The sequence below is a fragment of the Cynocephalus volans genome, chromosome 1 (genome assembly GCF_027409185.1).
Source record: "Cynocephalus volans isolate mCynVol1 chromosome 1, mCynVol1.pri, whole genome shotgun sequence".
Taxonomy (NCBI): Eukaryota; Metazoa; Chordata; class Mammalia; order Dermoptera; family Cynocephalidae; genus Cynocephalus; species Cynocephalus volans.
In genome coordinates, this window is record NC_084460.1 from 142,674,349 (window position 1) to 142,693,794 (window position 19,446).

At 37.7% G+C, this 19,446-nt stretch overlaps 1 protein-coding gene across 1 annotated transcript in view; it reads left to right on the top strand.

Moving 5' to 3' along the window:
• ABI3BP (ABI family member 3 binding protein) overlaps window positions 1-19,446 on the top strand; it is a 248,492-nt gene that overhangs the window by 59,621 nt on the left and 169,425 nt on the right. The window contains exon 3 of the mRNA XM_063114629.1: window positions 9,599-9,778. Coding sequence (XP_062970699.1) covers window positions 9,599-9,778 — 180 coding nt within the window. The remainder of the gene's footprint in view (window positions 1-9,598; window positions 9,779-19,446) is intronic.

Sequence of the window (19,446 nt, forward strand, 5' to 3'; positions counted from 1 at the left end):
GCTCAGTGGCCAATTTTCTGCTGACTGGAGCCTGGCTCCTGTTAACTATGCTGCAAACTGATCGAGATTTGCAGCAGAAAGCAGAGTTCTTGGAAGCACTGATGAATGTCCTGAAGGACGACGTGCTACAACTGGCCACTTCTGCCTCTCACACCAGGGAAGACCAACCCAGTGGTGAGTTGGGGAAGCCATGCATCTCCAGGCATGACCTGTTGTGCACAAGAAATTGAAACAGTAAAGCAGCAGAAACAGGGATAACCCCTGGCGGCTCCAGCTATGAGACCTAGGGGTGGATAGTATAACGTGCTCTAGAGGTTATGTATTAAACCATGTTGCATTTGTCTGAAGGCAAAAGGCTCGGAGGGTGCCACTTAAACCCAATGGCCAGCTGAGTGCCGTAAAACCCGAGAAAAGAGTGCCACATGCAGATGGGCAAATGACCCAAGGACAGGTGCCCCTGCAGAATTTCAAGTATGTTTTCTCCTGGTGAAAAGTTGGAAATGTTAGTCTCCATTACTATGTGCCTGTCTCAGTGACAGCGGTTACAGGATAGCTGCAGATATGCACAGGGGCAGGGCAGCCACTCCTTGATGGACTGGACAAATGCAGATGTTTGAACTGTGTGGGCAAATGCTGCTGAACTGCCTGAGACTGAGTGAGTAGCCAGTGTAAGCTGAGCTGATTGAAGTAATTCAAAAGCCAGAATGTAAAGGGAAGCAGAGCAAATTTGGAAAATTTGCAGCCTAGCTATGTGGTAGAGAAGGGCAGAGCAGGAGAAAAACGCAAGGGTGAAGTAGATAAACTGTTTGCTAAAGACATTATCTTGGAGGAGAGGCAGCTGGATGCTAAGAACCATGACAATGGGGAAAAAAGCCCTAAACGCATTTGAGAAGTCTGGATGGGTGCCCACCCATCACAGGCCCTGAGAGCATTTGTGAAGTTTGGGAGAGTGCCCCTCCCATCCTAGGAGAACTGAGTTTGTTCTGGAGGACAGACCTGAGGTGTCATTGCTCTCGGCAAACTGCTCCCTGCCGCTCTGGCTGGAGCAATCCTGCCTCAGCACCTCCAAAGAGCAAAAAGCCGAAAACCTTGGTGGAATTCACGTTGTGTTAAGTTTGCAGGCCAGCAGTATGTGAGAGCAGTGGAGGCGTGACAGCCTCCACCTAGATTTTGGAAGATGTATGAATAAGCTGGGGGACTCAGGCAGAGACCTGCTGCAGGGGTGGAGCCTCTGTGGAGGTCATCTATGGAGCAGTGTCAAGCAGAAAAGTGGGATCAGAGCTCTCACAGAGAGACCCCACAGAGGAAATGTCTAGGTGGAGCCAGGATGGCAGGACTGCCACCAGGAGCCCACAACTGTGAGGCTGCTGGCAGTGTGCAGCACCAGCCTGGAAAAGCCACAGGCACTGGGCAGCTGAATGGGCTGCACTTCTGGTGAAGCTGTAGGAGCGAGGTTGCCCAATGCTTTGGGGATCTGGGTGCCCCAGTGTGCTTAACGTTTGCCCTGTTTGGGTTTTGGATTTGTTTGGAGACTGTTTTCCTTTCTTTTCCTCCCTTCTGGAATGGGAATGTGTACCCAATGTCTGTCCCACTGTATCTTGGAAGTAGATAAACTTGTTTTTGACTCTTTACACGTTCACAGCTGGAAGGACTTTTGCTTTTGGTCTCAGAGGAGACTTTGAACTTTGGACTTCTGAGTTGGTACTGCAACGAGCTAAAGACTTTTGGGACTGGGATGTAATGTGTAGTAGGTAAATGTAAGGATCATTTATACTCACTAAGGGAACATCGCACAAGATTCTGAACTCGTATATTGTATGGCAAGTATACTGAAGGGTGGTGGATTGTTGGGAAAATAGAATAGTTTGGTCATGGCCCTCTCGGGTCCAGTTGGGTGTGGTTTTAGCACATCCATTGTAAGCAAATTGTGTGTGTGTGGAGTTAGTGCGCATGTGCGCCAATGTGTCTTTTTAGTTTTGTTGCTGTTCTTGTGTTCTTCAGAGAGAGAGGGGGGGGGTGGGAGAGAGGTAGAGAGGAGTTTTAGTGAAGCAGGCGGGTGGGCATCTGCCTCAGGCGTCCACCCTGCGTGGCCATGCTTTCCAACCTATGGCTCCACAGAACTTTTGGCCAGTTACCTAGCTCATAGACCTGCATGAAGGGGTCTGGTGACCCAGCCTGGCACGTGAAGGGTTTGTGACCCAGTCTGTGAGTGGGCTTGAGGGGTCTGTGAGCTCCAGACCCAGCCCTAGCTCAACAATTGGCCCAGTTGGTGCAGGACTGCCAGCAGGTAAAAGAGCCCAACAACTAGTGTGGTCGTGTAGCTAGACAATTGGCGTCATGAACAGGATTAAGAGTGCTACAATTGACGATGTCGACAGGATTCCAGACACTAGCTGATGCGCCACAAGTGCGCAACCTGAAAAACTGTTGGTAATATCCTCTTTCCAGAAATTTTGTGGGAGACCTGCTATTGTGCCTTGATAAAACTCTATTCCCAAAGAGTTGGAAAGAGAGTGACAGAGAATCTGTGAGATTTTGAGAAAGGATTCCAATCTGGAGATACAGAGAGCCAGGATACCATGAGATATATGGGACTGATAGTTGAAATGTAAAAAAATGAAATTTAGAGAGGATTTGCCTAGCAATTACTCTGTGAATATTTTTAATTACAATTCTGCACACACACTACCGCCCACCAGAGCAATTTAGTTCCTTCTCCCTACCTTGTTCTGCTCTCATCTCCATAACCACCTTAGATAGACTCTTCTGATAGAAGGTCATTCAAACATCTAGCCATTTCAGCACTGGTGGAATCAATTTTAATAATGCCCAATATTATTTAATAGCAACGTTTTATCTTTATTCACATCAAAAGTATTTAACTGAAGCTGCCAAGTTTTTCTGTTATGAAAAATTTCCGCTAGTCTTATTAGCTTTCAGGTCGTTGTCGTCGTTATTATTGGTACGAAAAAGTTATACTATTGACTAAAGACTGCACATTTCTATTTAAGGATCAGGAACAACTGCAGATACCTGTCCAATTGCCTTTGGCTGCTCCCTTCACCCTGTGGCTGTCAGAGGAAAATTACTAAAACTCCATATGGTTTTCTTTTTCCTTCTAACATCCTTCCTTGGATCACGGAACTAGGACAGGGAGTCAGTTGAGCACCAAGCCTATGTTACATGATCCCTTTTTGACTCCCTAAGAATTAAAGCAAATGTTAAATTACTGCCAATTCCTATGTTAAAATTATGGTTTGTATATCTTAACATTACAGCTCAATTAAATACAATCCGGGCTATCAACCATGATTTTTTGGAAGCTTTTGAATGTGTTGTCAAACAGTAACTGCTCTGCTTAATACAAAAACTTGAGATGTGATAGCTCCTTAATAAGTTGATGTGACCATAAAGGCATTGATTGGAATGTATTCCATTTATAATTCACTTTCTAAGAAGGGTGTAGCCTACATTTGAAACTTGGTATTGTCAGTTCTTGGAGCATAAAAATTCCTGAAAAGGACTTGCTGATTTTATATATGTACCATTTGCTGAATGGTGAATAATAATATCAGGTACTGTTAAAACTACTTCCACCAGTGCTATAATAGCAAGATGCTTGAATGAACTTCCGTCAGAAGGACAGTCTGTAGAATGTGGTTACAGAGATAGGGAAGGTCATGGCCCGTTCTACAGTGGCATGATGGCATGCTAGACAGGAGAGTCAAGTACGTTATGTTGCGTACCTAGGTAATTTGTTCTGTTGCATTGCTGAGTTATATCCCATTGTGTGGATAAGCCATAATTTTTTTTACCCATTTAACTATTGATGAACATTTGGGTTTAATTCCAGTTTGGTGATGCTTTGAATATTTGCATACAAGTTTTTGCACAGATTTATGTTTTTATTTCTCTTGGGTAAATACCTAGCAATAAAATCGATGGGCTATTTGGTAACTTCTCAACAGTTTTCCTAAGTGGTTATACTACATTTGTACATTCAAAATGTATGGGAGATCCAATCGTTCCAAAGCTTAACACTTGTTATTGACAGTTTTTTACTTTTAGTCATTCTTATGTGTGTAGTGTCTCATTATGGTTTTAATTTTCATTTCTCGGATGACTAATGATGTTAACCAGGAGTTGGTAAACTATGACTTGCAGTACAAATCCAGCCCACTGCCTGGACTGCCTGGAATATATATAGTTTTATAGAAATACAGCTATGTCCCTTTGTTTCCATGATATCTATAGCTGCATATGTGCTATGATGGCAGAGTTGATGAGTTGTGGTGGAGAACATCTGGCCTGCAAATCCTAAAATATTTACTATCCGACCCCTTATGGAAATTACCCAATGACCCCTGATGTTGGTCATCTTTTCCTGTGCTTCTTGGCTATCATATATCTCCTTTAGTGAAGAATGTATTCAAATCTATTCAAATATTTTGCCTTTTTTTAAAAAGTGTTTTGTCTTGTTATTGAATAGAAAGAATATTTATATATTCTGGATACACTCCTTCAGTAGATATAATATGTATCGCAAATATTTTCTACCAACCTGTAGCTTGTCTTTTTTTTTTCTTGTTCATTCTTCTAAAGTTTGAAACATTAAAAATCTAATCAAGTCCAATTTATCAGTTTTTTAAATCTATGCTTCATATGCCATATATGAACTGATGGGAATTGATTTAATTATTTCAATATTTTAGAAAATTTGATTTTGCATAACAAAATAAGTGGTTGAGCAAGTACAGAGGTTGGCACTGTAAGTGGAATGTGTGCAAAGTAATTGGAACATACTGTCTGAAAGAGTGCCAGGGGCAGATTGTCCATGAAACTGGAAAGGTGTCTCGAAGCTGAACATTGAAATAGGCTATTTCATGCAAGAAAGCAAAGAATTTTATCACAGCGTAACTTACTTAAAGAGTAATGGGTCAGGCAGACAGCAACCTAAAGGCATATGCCAAGCTTCTCTCCAATCTATCTCAAGGCTCAGCTCAAGTTTATATAGGCAGATTGTAAACAAGCTTAACCTAACTAGTTCCACACTGTCATACGGATACTTAATCTTTCCTTCTTCACAGTCAGCAGGTTGTTCCTGTATTTTGTTCTAACTACCTTTCCCCTAGTTACTGTATAACTATACAGGAAGGGCTTAAGATGAAGTCAGTTATGCTCACTGTCCTACACTTACTATACATAAGAATAGGATTATACTTTAAATCCTGAAACAGAGTCATTATTTTATTAACATCAGTATTATAGCTATTCTTTTACTTAGCATCTTATGAAAATTAATGCTTTACTTGATCTGGTAATAGCTCAATCTTGCTATTTAGAATAGTTGTAATTTTGTCATTAGTGTTTTATAACATTGAGAGCATATAAGCTAAGGTAATTATTGTTTCCACACTAATAGGTATTCTTTACTTTTAGAGAAGAGCTTTAATATTTTGCAGAGTTTTTTTCTCTTGAAGTAATTTTATCATCTTGACCAACTTAATATCAACAATTTAGACCACATTCTTAAATATTTTGGAAAGCATAAGGTAAGGTAACCTTATGAGAGATTATACATGAAAGAATTTCTCCTACTGAATATATTTCAACAGTGATTTATTTCTCACAGGTTTGTGACTGGATGTTCCTGATAGTTTAGCTGTTTTAATTAAGTACCATATGTATGGGCTATATTTTTTTGGCAGAACTTGACTGAAATTGACTACAGCCACAGAATTCTGTGGTCAACATTGTTTGCTCTACACCTGCATCAATAGCAACAACAGTAATCTGCCTCCTCCAGTTGATCCAGAGTTCTTTGAGTTTACGGGATTTACCTTTTGTCTCATTTTCCAACCTCACCACCTTCTTCACTGTTTTTAACACTGCAGGGCATGTATTTACTTTTAAAAATTAAAAACAAATTAATTTCAATTTTGTTTTAAGAGGCTTTTCTTTTTTTCCTTTAGAATTTTACAACATCCTTTGAAATATTTAGGGATACCCTAAGGTGTTGCAAAAAGATTAGAATCCACTGTCATAAACACAAGATTCTATTTTGCCAATGTGCAATCTTTTTCCTAAGCCATACTAGTGTTTTTTTCCCACAACGTTCACATTCGTTTTTTATTTTCTTTCACTCGTGTTGGCATATGCTTTGTTTCTCACATAACATGCAATAAAATGTTCTTCCAGTTCCCTTATTTCTCTATACTTCTGAACATTTCTAGGTGGCATAGGTGCTCTTTTACTTATAAATGTTGTACTAATGAAGCTTGTGTCATGTTGTATTATTTTCTATTATGTCTACCTTTAGTCACTCATTCAAGGTCTTTATATCAACTGTTGAGAGATAACTGTCATTACGTGATTACTGTTCCAAACCATTAAACCAGATTTTTTCAGAGTGAGGAAAAACATATTATCAAAGATTAAAAATTTGATAAATTTATTATTAAAGATTAAGATAGATCCTAAAATATTGGGGAAACAGTCTGAAAGCATAAAAAAATCATTGAATACTCATTCACACATTCATTAGAAGGAAGATTTGACAAAATGATTTAGTCTGAAAGGGCAAAAGTGGCTTGACCTTTTTGCTGACCACTGAAAGTGTCAATGGGGTGTAAAAAAGGCAAACCAGAGATAGAGGAACCCGTTCTGGGTAGGCAGTGTGAGCTAGGGCGTAGAGCCAGGGCCTAGCATGCACTGCAGAATGTGGAAACGTTACACTGGCCAAAGCCAGATGAGATATGTTGAGAAGTAGTAAGAGAAGTAATGAATGGTAAGATAACGAAAGGATTTGAGTTCCTTACTGTAAATGAAGAACTGAGATGATGGTCTTAAAATATTAAGTTTGTAATGCTGTACTGAGCTGAGATTTGTCCCTGCGTATTTCTCTTTCTCAGAACATTCTTAAGTTTATCTCTACAAAGGAGTATGAGTTGAAATTTTAGAGAAAGTAGGACAGCTAAATGCCAATTTATTTGAAAAATTATATGGTGTTGATGTATTTGTGTACCTAAATTGTTAGCAAAAGGGAAAAAGCCTGGAGTTATGAAGAGCCCCATGCAGAAGAAGTGTGATCACTCTCACTTTGACTGGTTAGCAGTTCTCTTTACGGCCTTCCTTTTTCTCATTTGGTGTAACCATCTTTTCCACTTTCCCAGGGAAGTAATAGTGTACTATGTCAGGTCAGAGTCCATGAGCAAAGGTCTAATGTGATACTGCTGCTGTGACTCTTGGCTTTTAGTCAAATATGAGTGTAGTCTAAGTGCTAAGAGATTAAGAGATTCCTTAATCTCTTTTTCATGAGATGTTGGAAAGAGGCTGGCTGTGTATTGATTTATTGTGAGACCTGATAACCTTCCAAGGTAGCAGAATATGTGCTTGATTTACATTTGTTTCATTCTATTGAGCAGGATGGAGTACCTCCAGGGCTAATCAAGGCATATTTCTAAATGGGGAAATTGGATTGGACAAAAATCTGTGTTTTATCTGAAGTATAAATCACCTTATCAAAATCCAGTGAAGTTAGGATAAAGCATCAGCAGTTAGCTCCAACTTGAGCATTATGCTCAGTGGCTTGGCCACTTCTTACTCTACTGGGTAATGACAGAGGTCTCAATGAAAATGAGAACAGGGGAGTTTAGCCTAGTGAGAACCTGAGATCCAGTTTTGACCCCACCTTTAACATGTGGGGTGACTTAACGTGCTGGGTGCCTCCATTTCCTCGTTTGGAGGAATTGGACTAGATGAGCTGTAAGGTCTTTTCCTCAGACTTTGGATAAGTCATCTAATATCTCTGGGTTTTAACTTAGCCATAGGTATATAAATACCAATCTGAGAATAAAAAAGTTCTTAAAAATTTCATCAGGTTTTTTGGAAGTTCAAAGTACTATGCACATACATGTGAAGTATAATCCTGGCTGTTGGTGTATGAGTGATTCCCATAACCTGGTATCCAAGAAAGGGCTGCTTTCTTTTTCCAAAGGCCTAATAGAATCCTTTTACATAGCTATATGGAGGCTGTCCAGGATGATTTTGGCTGAAGTAGAATAAATTCACTGTGATGACCTTGGGGATCCATGTCATACAGATGTGATGATTGGTATTTATACAATATGTCTTTGATTAATGAGAAATGGAATGGGAATTATTAAGCTGGTAAAAGCAGCCTTCCCAATAGGCAAAATATTTTTTAAATATTCAATCTTTGGGGAATAAAGAAAGAAAATAATTCAGGTTCATAATCCCTTATCTAAAATCCTTGGGGACAGACATGTTTTGGAATTCAGAAATTTGGGGGGCTTTCGAAAAGTACTAGGATGCCTAAACATATATTACATAACCTCTTCAGTGGAGTCTTGGTCAGCACCACTTAACTAAACACATTTCTATAATGAAACATATGAATAGTCACATCAAGTGGTATTAAAGAAAGACTAACTGATCTCATGATGGCTCAGATGGGGTTTTATTGCCAAATTTGTATGTTTTTTAGAGGAACTGGACAAAAAACCATACAGAGCTTTTTGGATTTCTGAATCATGGTTAAAGCATTATGGAGCTGTATTAGTAAGTAATTAGTGAGCTATTACTATGTGCTGGCTTTAAGGTTGTGCCATTTGCACTAATCTTTGTAAATAACCTACCAAAAAAGTAAGTGTTCTCCACCATTTGCAAACTAGGAAGCTGAGGCTCAAGCATGCTCAGTGAGTTGCCAGAGGCTGTACTGATAGTAACAAAGCTAGAGTTTGAACCCAGTATCTTCTTGCTCCAAAGACAAAGCACAATTTTGTTTCATCATTGCTTGGTGAAGACCCTTGCTTAGTGTGATTATTTGCCTCTCTTGCCTCAGGAGTTAAAAAAAAGTCTTGAGAACTTTAGAGAGGTCCCATCTCACTCTCCATAGTCTCTCTGGGAAAGTTCATCCAATTATCACTTCCAGGCTAATAACACCCCAATGGGTCTATACCCCAGTCCTGAGCATCACACTTACTCAGTTCACTGTTGGCATCTCCATGTAGTTATCTCACTAACCCAATAAGCTCCCAATGGAACTAATCATCTTTCTCCTCAACCCTTCTCTGCCTTCCAGCACTTCCTATTCCACCATGTCAGTTACCCCTAAACCAGAAACATTCCTTCTTCCCTCCCTTTCCAACTCTATCAATGACTAACATCTGTGGGTGTGGGTCTCCAGAGTGTAGAGGAGGCTGGGAGTTTTCAAGGTGTAGTAATTTAATTTTATCAGCAAGAAAATTCAGGTCCTTTTACCATCCCCAAACAGTGTGGATAAAGTGAAGGTTCTGACCAACTGCTGGTAGTCAAAATAGCCAAAATTCCATCTACCTCATCAGTAAGAAGCTACCAAGTATTCAACCCTAAGATTTTACTTTATCTTCTAGGCTGTATATGTTAAGTCCATTTTCTTTGATCTCAAAATTAGCTACAGCTTGGTCATTTGGGGGATGTGTTATGATACCGAGTAGCAAAGCAGATGCATGCTTTCCATGAACAACGCTTCAGCAACCAATCCTTGCTGAGAATTTGCTTGGGTAACAGCTACCTATTTTCTCGTTCCCATCATTAGGTAAAAGGCCAAACCTGAAGGTCCATATCAATACGACAAGTGACTCCATCCTCTTGAAGTTCCTGCGTCCAAATCCAAACGTAAAGCTTGAAGGTTTTCTCCTGGGATATGGCAGCAACATGTCGCCAAACCAGTACTTCCCTCTTCCCGCAGAAGGGAAATACACCGAAGCTGTAGTTGGTAAGATGTTTGGGTATCAGGTTCAGAAAGAAGAGAGGTACTAGGTAATAGGTGTAATGTGATGTACAAATCTTGATGGCAAGAATCATTTCTTCTGCATCCTCAACTGAACTAAATGCTAGAGTTACAAATCATCTTCATAATTGTTGCAGCACATAGCACAATTCCTTAAACATTAAAAAATTTTATTGCATTCAGAAATAGTCATTTTCATTGTCATTGTATCTATAATTGTTAAGGACATAACTTAAAAATGTATAGAGAAAAATTTAGCTGAAATTCCTGGGCTTAAACCTAGTTTGTTTATGTGGACTAATCTTCCTTCCTGCTGTGTCTTTACTTTCTTCTGGTGGAAGATAATAGCTATACCTTCTGGGGTGTCTTTTTATAAGAAACTACCTTTAAAAAGAAAAAAATGTATTTTTAAAAAATTTAGAGTATTTTAGACAAAAAATTAAAGGTTTTCTATGTATTATAAAATTTTGTATTTCTTTGAATATGTTTTTAATCACATTAAAATGGAATTTGAGGATGTGGGTCACTTTTTAGTATTCTCCAGAAAAATTATTTGCAGACAAAACACTTTTAAAGGATAACATTTTTTAAAAAAGAATCCACGATTGTAAATGCTTTCAAAAGTTTTCTAAATAGTCCAAGACAAGATTTATATTTTGTTCCAATGCTAGGATTATTGCTTAAGAGCCTTTTCATGCACTTCAGAAGTTTAACCTTGTAAATTCAACTACTTTATATCAGCTCTAGTGTTTATGCATATATGTAGAAAATGCTGAACATGAATCTATTTTGTGCTGTCGCCTCTAGTTCCTCATAGAGAAGTCTCTGTTGGACTTTAAAATCAGGCAGGAGGGTAATATTATTGATTAAATGTCTAGGCTAGATTTTACATAAAATAATCACTTGAAAGCAAACCTACTAGTTTGCTAACAAATAACCATGGGAATTAGGTGCTTTTGACAAAAGTAATTAACACTAACCTTGACCATATAAACCATAAAGAATTTGAAAGTCTGCAAGTTTTCTCCACTATATTTACTCTTTACTATAAAAAGTGACTGGAAACTGTATGCTTACCCCCACACAGAAACAGATCTACTGCTCCTTTTTTTCACTGAGTGTGAGAAGTAATGATTTATTTATAACAGATTTTTTTTTTTTTTGGTTGTATAAGTTGAGAATTTGGTCAATTGTAAACCTTTCCATATGAGATGAAAGGCATTCAATCTTAAAGTGATACAAGTTAAATTACTAAGGAAAAAAATGTGTAGAAAACTAAAGAAAATTCCTAGCACAAATATTTCACTGTTCCGACCTTTGGCTGTTTTAATGATGAAGGTTAATTAAATGAACTAAGAACCCTTTTATTTATTTATTACTGTTTTTATCCTTTAAAATTTTTTATTATGGAAAATTCCAAACATATAAGAAGAGAGAATATCACAATGAACCCTCATGTCTCATCACACAGCTTGAGTACCACTGTTTTACTAACTGTTATATGTATTCTTTCATACATACTATTTTTTTTTTTGCTTGAGTATTTTAAGGCATAACCAGGTGTCACATTTTTATCTCATAATGTTTCAGTATGAGTAAGGAATATTTTTAAGAATGCCATGCCTTTATCACATTATAACAGTAATTTCATAATATTATTTCATACCTAATTCATATTTAAATTTCTCTGGTGATCTTAAAAATGTCCTTTTAGGGTTGGTTTGTTTGAGTCAGGATCCAAACAAAGTCTATATGTTACATTTGATCATGTCTCTTAAGTCTCTTTTATTCTGTAACAATCCCGTCTTCCTTCCCTTTTTAAATGTCTTTTGTTTCTAGAGAAATCAGGTCATTTATGGTGCAGTCCATCCACTTTCTGTATTTAACTGGTGGCTTCCATTCTGTATTTTTTGAACTAGTTTCTCTATCCTCTGTATTTCATATGAAAAGGATTAGACCCGGAAGCTGTATTATATTTGGATTTAGCTTTTGGGGGGGAAATAATACTTTATAGGAAGTACTGTGTATTTCTTAATGACTCATAAAAAGAGGTACATAATAGCTGTCTGTTCACTTTGTGATCTTAAGACTGGTGTGTTTAGGTAGTCTCAGTCTGATCCCTCTATTATAAAAATTCCCCATCAAATTTTCGCCTCTGTTGGTTATCATTGCCCTGATCCATTATTTTACACAGGAGTTGTAAAATGGCAATTTTCTTTCTTTCTTTTTTTTTTTTAAGATGACCGGTAAGGGGATCTCAACCCTTGGCTTGGTGTTGTCAGCACCACGCTCAGCCAGTGAGCCAACCGGCCATCCCTAAATAGGATCCGAACCGTGGCCTTGGTGTTATCAGCACCGCACTCTACCGAGTGAGTCACGGGCCGGCCTTAAAATGGCAATTTTCTAATTCTATCATTGCTTCTGCCTTTTTTAGCTGATAATAAAGAAGAATTTTATTTCATCTCCTTTTTTATTTCTCTTATACACAGTGTTTTGGGGAAAGGCAGGATAAACTCTTATTGTCATAAATTGGTGCCCTGATAACCTCCAATGATGACCAATGATATTTGTTTGTTTTAGGATCAATAAGAATGTATTAATTTTTACATATTTGATGAATTTTTATCAATATATGACTTATTCATCCATTATGATTTTTCTCCTTATCTAGCTAGAATATGATTGTTTATTTATGTTGGTTAATTATTAAATTGTGAACTTCTTAAAGTCAAGGTTTATGTCTTATTCTTTATTATTCATATCGGAATGGTTTACATTAAGTAGATAGGCAATAAATATTTGTAGTACAGAATTGAGTAGACTCAAGTCTGTATAGAATATTTAGGCTGGAGGAAGCCGTGAGAGACTGTTTAAGCGCTGTCATCAGGCAGGTAAATATCTAAGCCATTCAGGGTATTATAAAATAGACAGGTCACTGTGTATCTTAAAGAACCCTACGGACAAAGATTCCAGAACTCCTGGAATGCTACTCCAATTACCATTTTTAAGATTCTACCTCATTCTTTAGGTCAATATGTTCTTTTTACTAATCCCTTTTCTCTTCTAGTATTCAAATGGAAGCGAAAAAACATTCCTCTTACGTATTTCCTTTTCCACATTTCTTTAAGCCAAGGAATCTGTGTGCTTCTACTTCTATTATTCCAAAATGGACTTGTGTTATTTTCGGGTTGCATAAATTGATTATCTATAGTCTTCCACGACTGTGTTTGCATTAATTGCTCCTAATTGACTAAGCAGCTATAAATTAGTTTCCTGGTTGCTGCTGTAACAAATTACCACAAGCTTGGTGGCTAACACTACAAATTTATTATCTTGCAGCAGTTGTAGGTCAGAAGTCCAACATGGTCTCACGGCTAAAATCAAGGTGTGGACAGGCTGCATTCCCTTCTGGAGGCCCTGAGGGGCGAATCTGGTTTTTTGTGTCTCCCAGCTTCTAGTGACTGCCCACACTCCTCTTCTACCTCAAAGTCAACACCAGCAGTGGGTCAAGTCCTTCTATCACATCACACGACCCTGGCCTCCTCTTCTTCCTCCTGCTCCTACCTTTTTGATCGTGTTGAGCCCACCTGGATAATCCAGGCTGCTCTCCTTCTTTTAAGGTCGGCTGATTAGCTTCCTTCATCCTACCTGTAAACTTAATTCTCCTTTGTCATGTCTCTATTCCATTCCCTTTCTGCCACCAGTTTACTGTATGATTATTTTCGATTCTGTTCATCTGTAACAGGTCTATTTTTCACAGGTATGCTGTGGGCGGGTTAGTAATTCATGATCATAAAGTGATTCACTAAAATTCCTTGAGTGCAACATGCTGTACAAGAGCAGAGAATCTTTATTTCTTTATGGAAAAAAATCACTGACAGCTCCTCCTCTCTTACTTTCTTTTGTAATAGGATAGTGGTATTCTTTTCAGTTTCACTGAACTATAACAAAACACAGTACGTTTCTTTCATTTTAAAGACAAATATTAAGTGTCACGTCATCTGACACATTCATTATTTAATGATCTGTTTACTATCATTTCTCATGTCACCACTGAAATGAGAAGCTGTTAATTATTCAAAAATATTCAAGCTAAGATTTGGTGATCTATGGACTAATATTGCCACTAAATAATTATTTATAAGCATTTCTACATTTATTTTAATATCTCTCTATCAAGTATCGACAGAGGTATTTTCAAGTCACTTACTGGTCTTATATGCAAAAGTACAAAACATCAAATCCTCTCTTTTTCCTTTTTGGGAGTTAATATTCATATGAAATTTCTGTAGAAATTGATCTAAGATATTAGCAGATTAATTGGAGCAGTAGAAAAAAGTAGAATTTTCCCAAGATGTTATTAAATATTAATGGCCACAAGAGCCCCGCAGTGGTGTGATAAAACATGATTCACATTTAATAGATCCTCTAGGTTCCTATGTCCTCCTTTTCTGACTCACATCATGAATGTTCTCACTTCTGGTTTACATTTTAAGCTTTTGCTTCTTACTTTTATGTTCAGCTGCTGATAATTTTGCAAACACCCAGTAAACTAAAAAATGAGAACTTTCTCAACAGAGAACTTTAAAGACTCATACTTCATGATATTCTTTTGACATCTGAAAATATTTTAATCAGTGTCACTTGGGAAGGAAGAGTTACAGTCCATTAATTATGTAGAATAAGTAGAAAAGCCATGTTAGTGTCCTTACTTCAGGAAAGGCTTGAATTTTTTTTTTTTAAATCCTGTGTATTCACCACTACCACAATTTCTGACTGAAGATTTTGTCTTCCAACTGGGAGTTAGAACTCCGAAGGGATTAACAAGGGCAATTTTTTTCCAGTATTATTTATATTTATTTTTGTGGGGTACAGTGTGTTGTTTCAATACATGCATATACTGCACATGATTCACTTAGGGTAGATAGCACAGTTTTGTACCCATTAGTCCATCACTTCTCCTTCCTCTCACTCCCCTCTCCTCCCAGCCTCTGGTAACCAGATTCTACCCTCTACTTCTATGAGAAACACTTTTTTTTTTTTTTTTTTTTTAGATTCCACTATGAGTTAGACCATGTGGTATTTGTCTTACTGTGCCTGACTTACTTCACTTAACATGATGATTCCCAGTTCCATCGATGTTGTTGCAAATGATAGGATAGCATTTCTTTTTGTAGCTGAATAGTATTACACTGTGTATATGTACCACAGGGTTTTTTTATTCATTCATCGGTTGATGGGCATTCAGGTTGATTCCATGTCTTGGCTATTGTGAAGTAGTGCTGTGATGAACATGGGAGTGCAGGTGTCTTTTGATATATTGATTTTATTTCCTTTGGGTATATAACCAGTAGTGGGATAGCTGGATCATAAAAGTTTAGTCCTCATATTCTCACAGTTGCTAACCCTCACATTCATTTCCCTGAGGGAACCCATTTCTCACACTCAGCCGTGGGCTCTCAGCTACACTTCCCAGTCTCCATCTTGCCTATAACTCCTCAAAGTGATTGCAGCTCTAGTGAGGATGAAGCCAAGGGCTAGTGCCCTGTAGATGCTTTGGACTGGAAAGCTACCCAGACCAGAATGTTAGCATTGGTGTGCAAGGAAAGATCAACTCTATCTGAGAGGCAGCATGACATGGGGAAGGAATATCTATGTACTTTTGAGTCAGACAGACCTGGGTTCAAATTCAATACCACTACTTATTGTGGTGATCCTCATTTTAAGTAAGTCATTTAATTTCTCTGAGTTTCATTTTTCTCGTATATAAAATAGAGGATAATCTTTCAGAAGCATTGCGAAGACTATGGATAAATTATATAAGCAGCCAATATAGACTCTAGCACAGAGTAGGCATGTTTTACGAATTCTGTCCGTTGCTATTATGACAAGCTGAGTGGTCTTGTATAATTTAGCTAATCTTTCTGAGCTTTGTTTGTCTCAGTTGCTAATAACGATTGGGCTGAATCTCCACCAGAATTCTGTTCAGCTCTAAGACTTTAGTACCTAAGGTGAAAAACCTTGGTCTAAGTGGTAATCCTGGGTTTGATTTGACTTCATACTTGGGGGCGGCGGGTGGTGTCAGTAAAATCGTATTTTACCAGAGCTGTCAGTTACTGAAGAGGAGTAGCCATACCCATTTTTCTAGCACACCCAAGTATGTTTTCTTGACAGGGACAACTCTCAAAATTAAGAAACAAACAAAAGAAGAAGCAAAATCTAAGATTATGACACAGTACCCTTGGTACATACGTACGCAGCCACCCGCACACTCACACACACACCCCACTCTCTCCCATAGTTACTATCACCTTTTAGTCGTAAAGGGGGGATTCCTGTGTCAAAGCTGCCTGTTTGTCAGATAGAGAGTTGTCAGGTTCTTCTTAGAATTCTATAGCTGTGGCTTCCAAAAGAGAATATGGTGACTCCCCCAAAACATATACCTGAAGAGATTTTTATCTCTAGACTTCACTTTTCCAATGATTCTTTTTTTAATAAAGCAATTATTAGCAAGAACACAGCAAGCCTTTTGACCTGCCCTACTAAACATAGATCAAAATAAAAGCACAACCCTCTTTCACTTACTTAACTGATGGCAAGTTCAGGCCAAAATTTAATCATCGGTTTTTTATTCTGAAGTTTCTCACTTTCTTTTATTTCACAGATAAAAATTAATTTTAAAGCACTTTTGAATAAAGTTTGTTTACAATTATTGATCCATGTAGGAATAAATATAAATGGTATACTTAGAAATCTGAACACAATTTGTATACCTATAGATTATTAATATCTCTTAAAAGTTTTACCGTTAAATTTTTATATTTGTATAGAAAGCAAGAGGAAATGAACAATCTTTCTTCTTTTGTCATGGCAACCCTTAAAATTTCAACTGTCCTTTTCTCTTTGTGATAAAAATGTTTAAGCATGCTCTATTTATTTTTATGAAAGTGGGATGAAATATGAAGTAATGGAGACTGCTACTATTTATTATACTGAAGGATAAATATTACAAGGAAGGTGGTTGTGGATTCACTGAAGAATATAGCTAGAAACAGAGGTGGAAAATAAATAACTGAAGGAACTATACAGGGATTAGATAAGATGAAAAAATAACTGGTAAAAAAAGGAGAAAGGTAAACCCATACCAGGAAAGGATATACAAGTAGTGCCAGCCACCGAAACCAGCTCTGTCTCTCTCTTCCTGGGCAAACTCCTTACAGAATTAGCAGATGCTGTGAGGGGAGAGAACATGACAGGGGCCCGCAGTGAATTTCTCTGGACATGGCACTCCTAAAATGTAGACAAAAGACAGCAGTTATTTAGGGGTAGGTAGTACAAGGGATCTTCAAAAAGTTCATGGAAGGATTCGTATTTTAATTCCATTTTTCCATGAACTTTTTGAAGTGTCCATAAGGAAATTGAAGCTCTGAGAGTTTAAGTAAACTTCCTAAGGTTACTCAGCCAGTAAACAGCAGATCCAGGATTTGAACCCAGGAAGTCTGGTTCTTTTATCTGAGCTCTGAACTACAATAATCTACTGCCTCTCAAAACTTAGGTAACTTTATGTGTTGTTTCTGTACTATCCTGTAAACAGCTTTTTAAAAATGTGGCAGAGAGGGGCTGTATTATGACTACCTAACTTATTAAGGTTGAAATGAGTTAAAATACGTAAAGCACTTCCCGTGTCCCCAAAACTCGCTCTCCTCCACCCGTTTCTCCACCACCACCATCTCTGTCAAGTCCTGCCTCATCTGCTCTACACAAGGCATCTGTGACCAGGGCAGTCAACACTTAGTCCCTCTCCATGAATATCCTAGGCATTTTCTTTTAGCATCATTCTTACTGTTAATGAATTGCTACTTGTTTTTATTCTTGTGTCTTGTCTGCCTCCACATTCTATCCAAATAGAAAACTCACAGAAGCCTAGGACCCTAGGGGCCTTAGATTTATTTTTACCTTCAATGTTGTCATGAATCTAGAAAGACAATACATGAATGAATGAATGAATGAATGAATGAATGAATGAATGGGGAGAGGAAAAGGAGAGACCCAGGAAGTCTAAAACAGCTGTGGGTCCCATTTAAGAAGAACTTTTTTGTTTAAAACTATCTTCAAAATGTCATTTAATTCTTACTTAGTTGTTTCTCTGGAAATGAATTTACCACTTGGGAAGTATTTGGCTTTAAATCTTCAAGACGAATCCAAATTTTTTCATAAAAGAATAGGGAATCCTAAGAATCCTCTGATTTTCCTCCAAGGTACAAAATTTAGCAGAATTTAAGTAAGCTTCAACAGGGATTTTTAAAGAAGTTGGTCTGGGGGGTATAAATTTCTTAATAAACGTATGCCATCACTTAAATAATTCACCATAAGTTTGTACCAGAAAGGCTTTGTTTGATAACATATGGCCATTTTACCATGTTTTGGTAAAGAGAACATCTTTTCAAAGTTCTATTTTTTTTCTATTGGATTCAACTATAATGTTTTCATGGTCTGCTTGACCTCACCAAATGATAAATTGTTTCCAAGTCTATCTTTTCTTGGAAATACAATAAAATAAATTCACACTATTTCAATATAAAGCATGACAATTTTTTTCAAATGTATTACACAACACACTGAGACCAATATCTAACTTTTAAAAATTAATTCTCAGTTATATCTAAAAGGGTCCCCCAAAATGGCTAATGGCCCTTTTTGTCATATGCCAAAAGTATATACTGTCCCAGATTCACTGCAAGAGTCTTGCTATTGAGAAAGCATCTTAAATGGAAAGACATCTGCCAGTAAAAGGATAAATTAGAGGTTTATCTGGAACAGATATACAAAATAATATTTAGCCTTTAGAATTGTCTTTATTTTTAGGGATACATCCCAAAACCAAAGAATATATTGTTAAAACAACTTTCCTAATTATCCATTTATTATTTCTCTTTACATGCGCTACACTCCCTGGGCACTCGGTGCTCCCTGGCACACGCAGGTCATATCAGGTGCTATGCTGTGAAGGCTGCAATTGGTTATATCATGTTTCATAGTCTTTCCTGATCGTTTTTGTTGTATGTGTTTCGTCTGTGTCATGTCTCACCAACCAAATAGTAAGCTCCTCAGGGCCAGAGCTGGGTCTCACCTTCCTTTTTGCGTAGTCCACAATCAGGGTCAATAAATCTCTAGCTGTAGTAACTGACTACCCAGAGATTGCTGAGAAAAGCCCCCTGTCAAGAAAATAGTCTCTATTTGCCTGCAGTGGAACTCTCCAGTAGAAAAAAAATTTCAACTGGGTTAAGGAATTGTCACTTTCCTACTGGTAAAATAACTAGTACGTAGCCTGATTTATCTGGCGGTCATGGTTTTACACTTGTTGTTTTACACAATTATCAGTCGTACTTCCCTTTCTCTAAGTAGTTTAGCTGAAAAATTATATGCTTAATCTACATTCGTGAGAAAGCCTAGAATTCTTAGCAAAGTCCCCAGATTTTTTGCAACCTGATCCCAAGGTAATAGCCCAGCCTTTTCCCCTGTCACTGGGGACACTGCAACAAGAAAGAGGGACAAAGTCAAGGGGAGGAGGTTTGCCGCAAGTTCACTTCTACTGTGTTCCGTCCACCAGGTTGAGCACATACATAGTAGCTGCTCAATAAATGCTGGAGTGG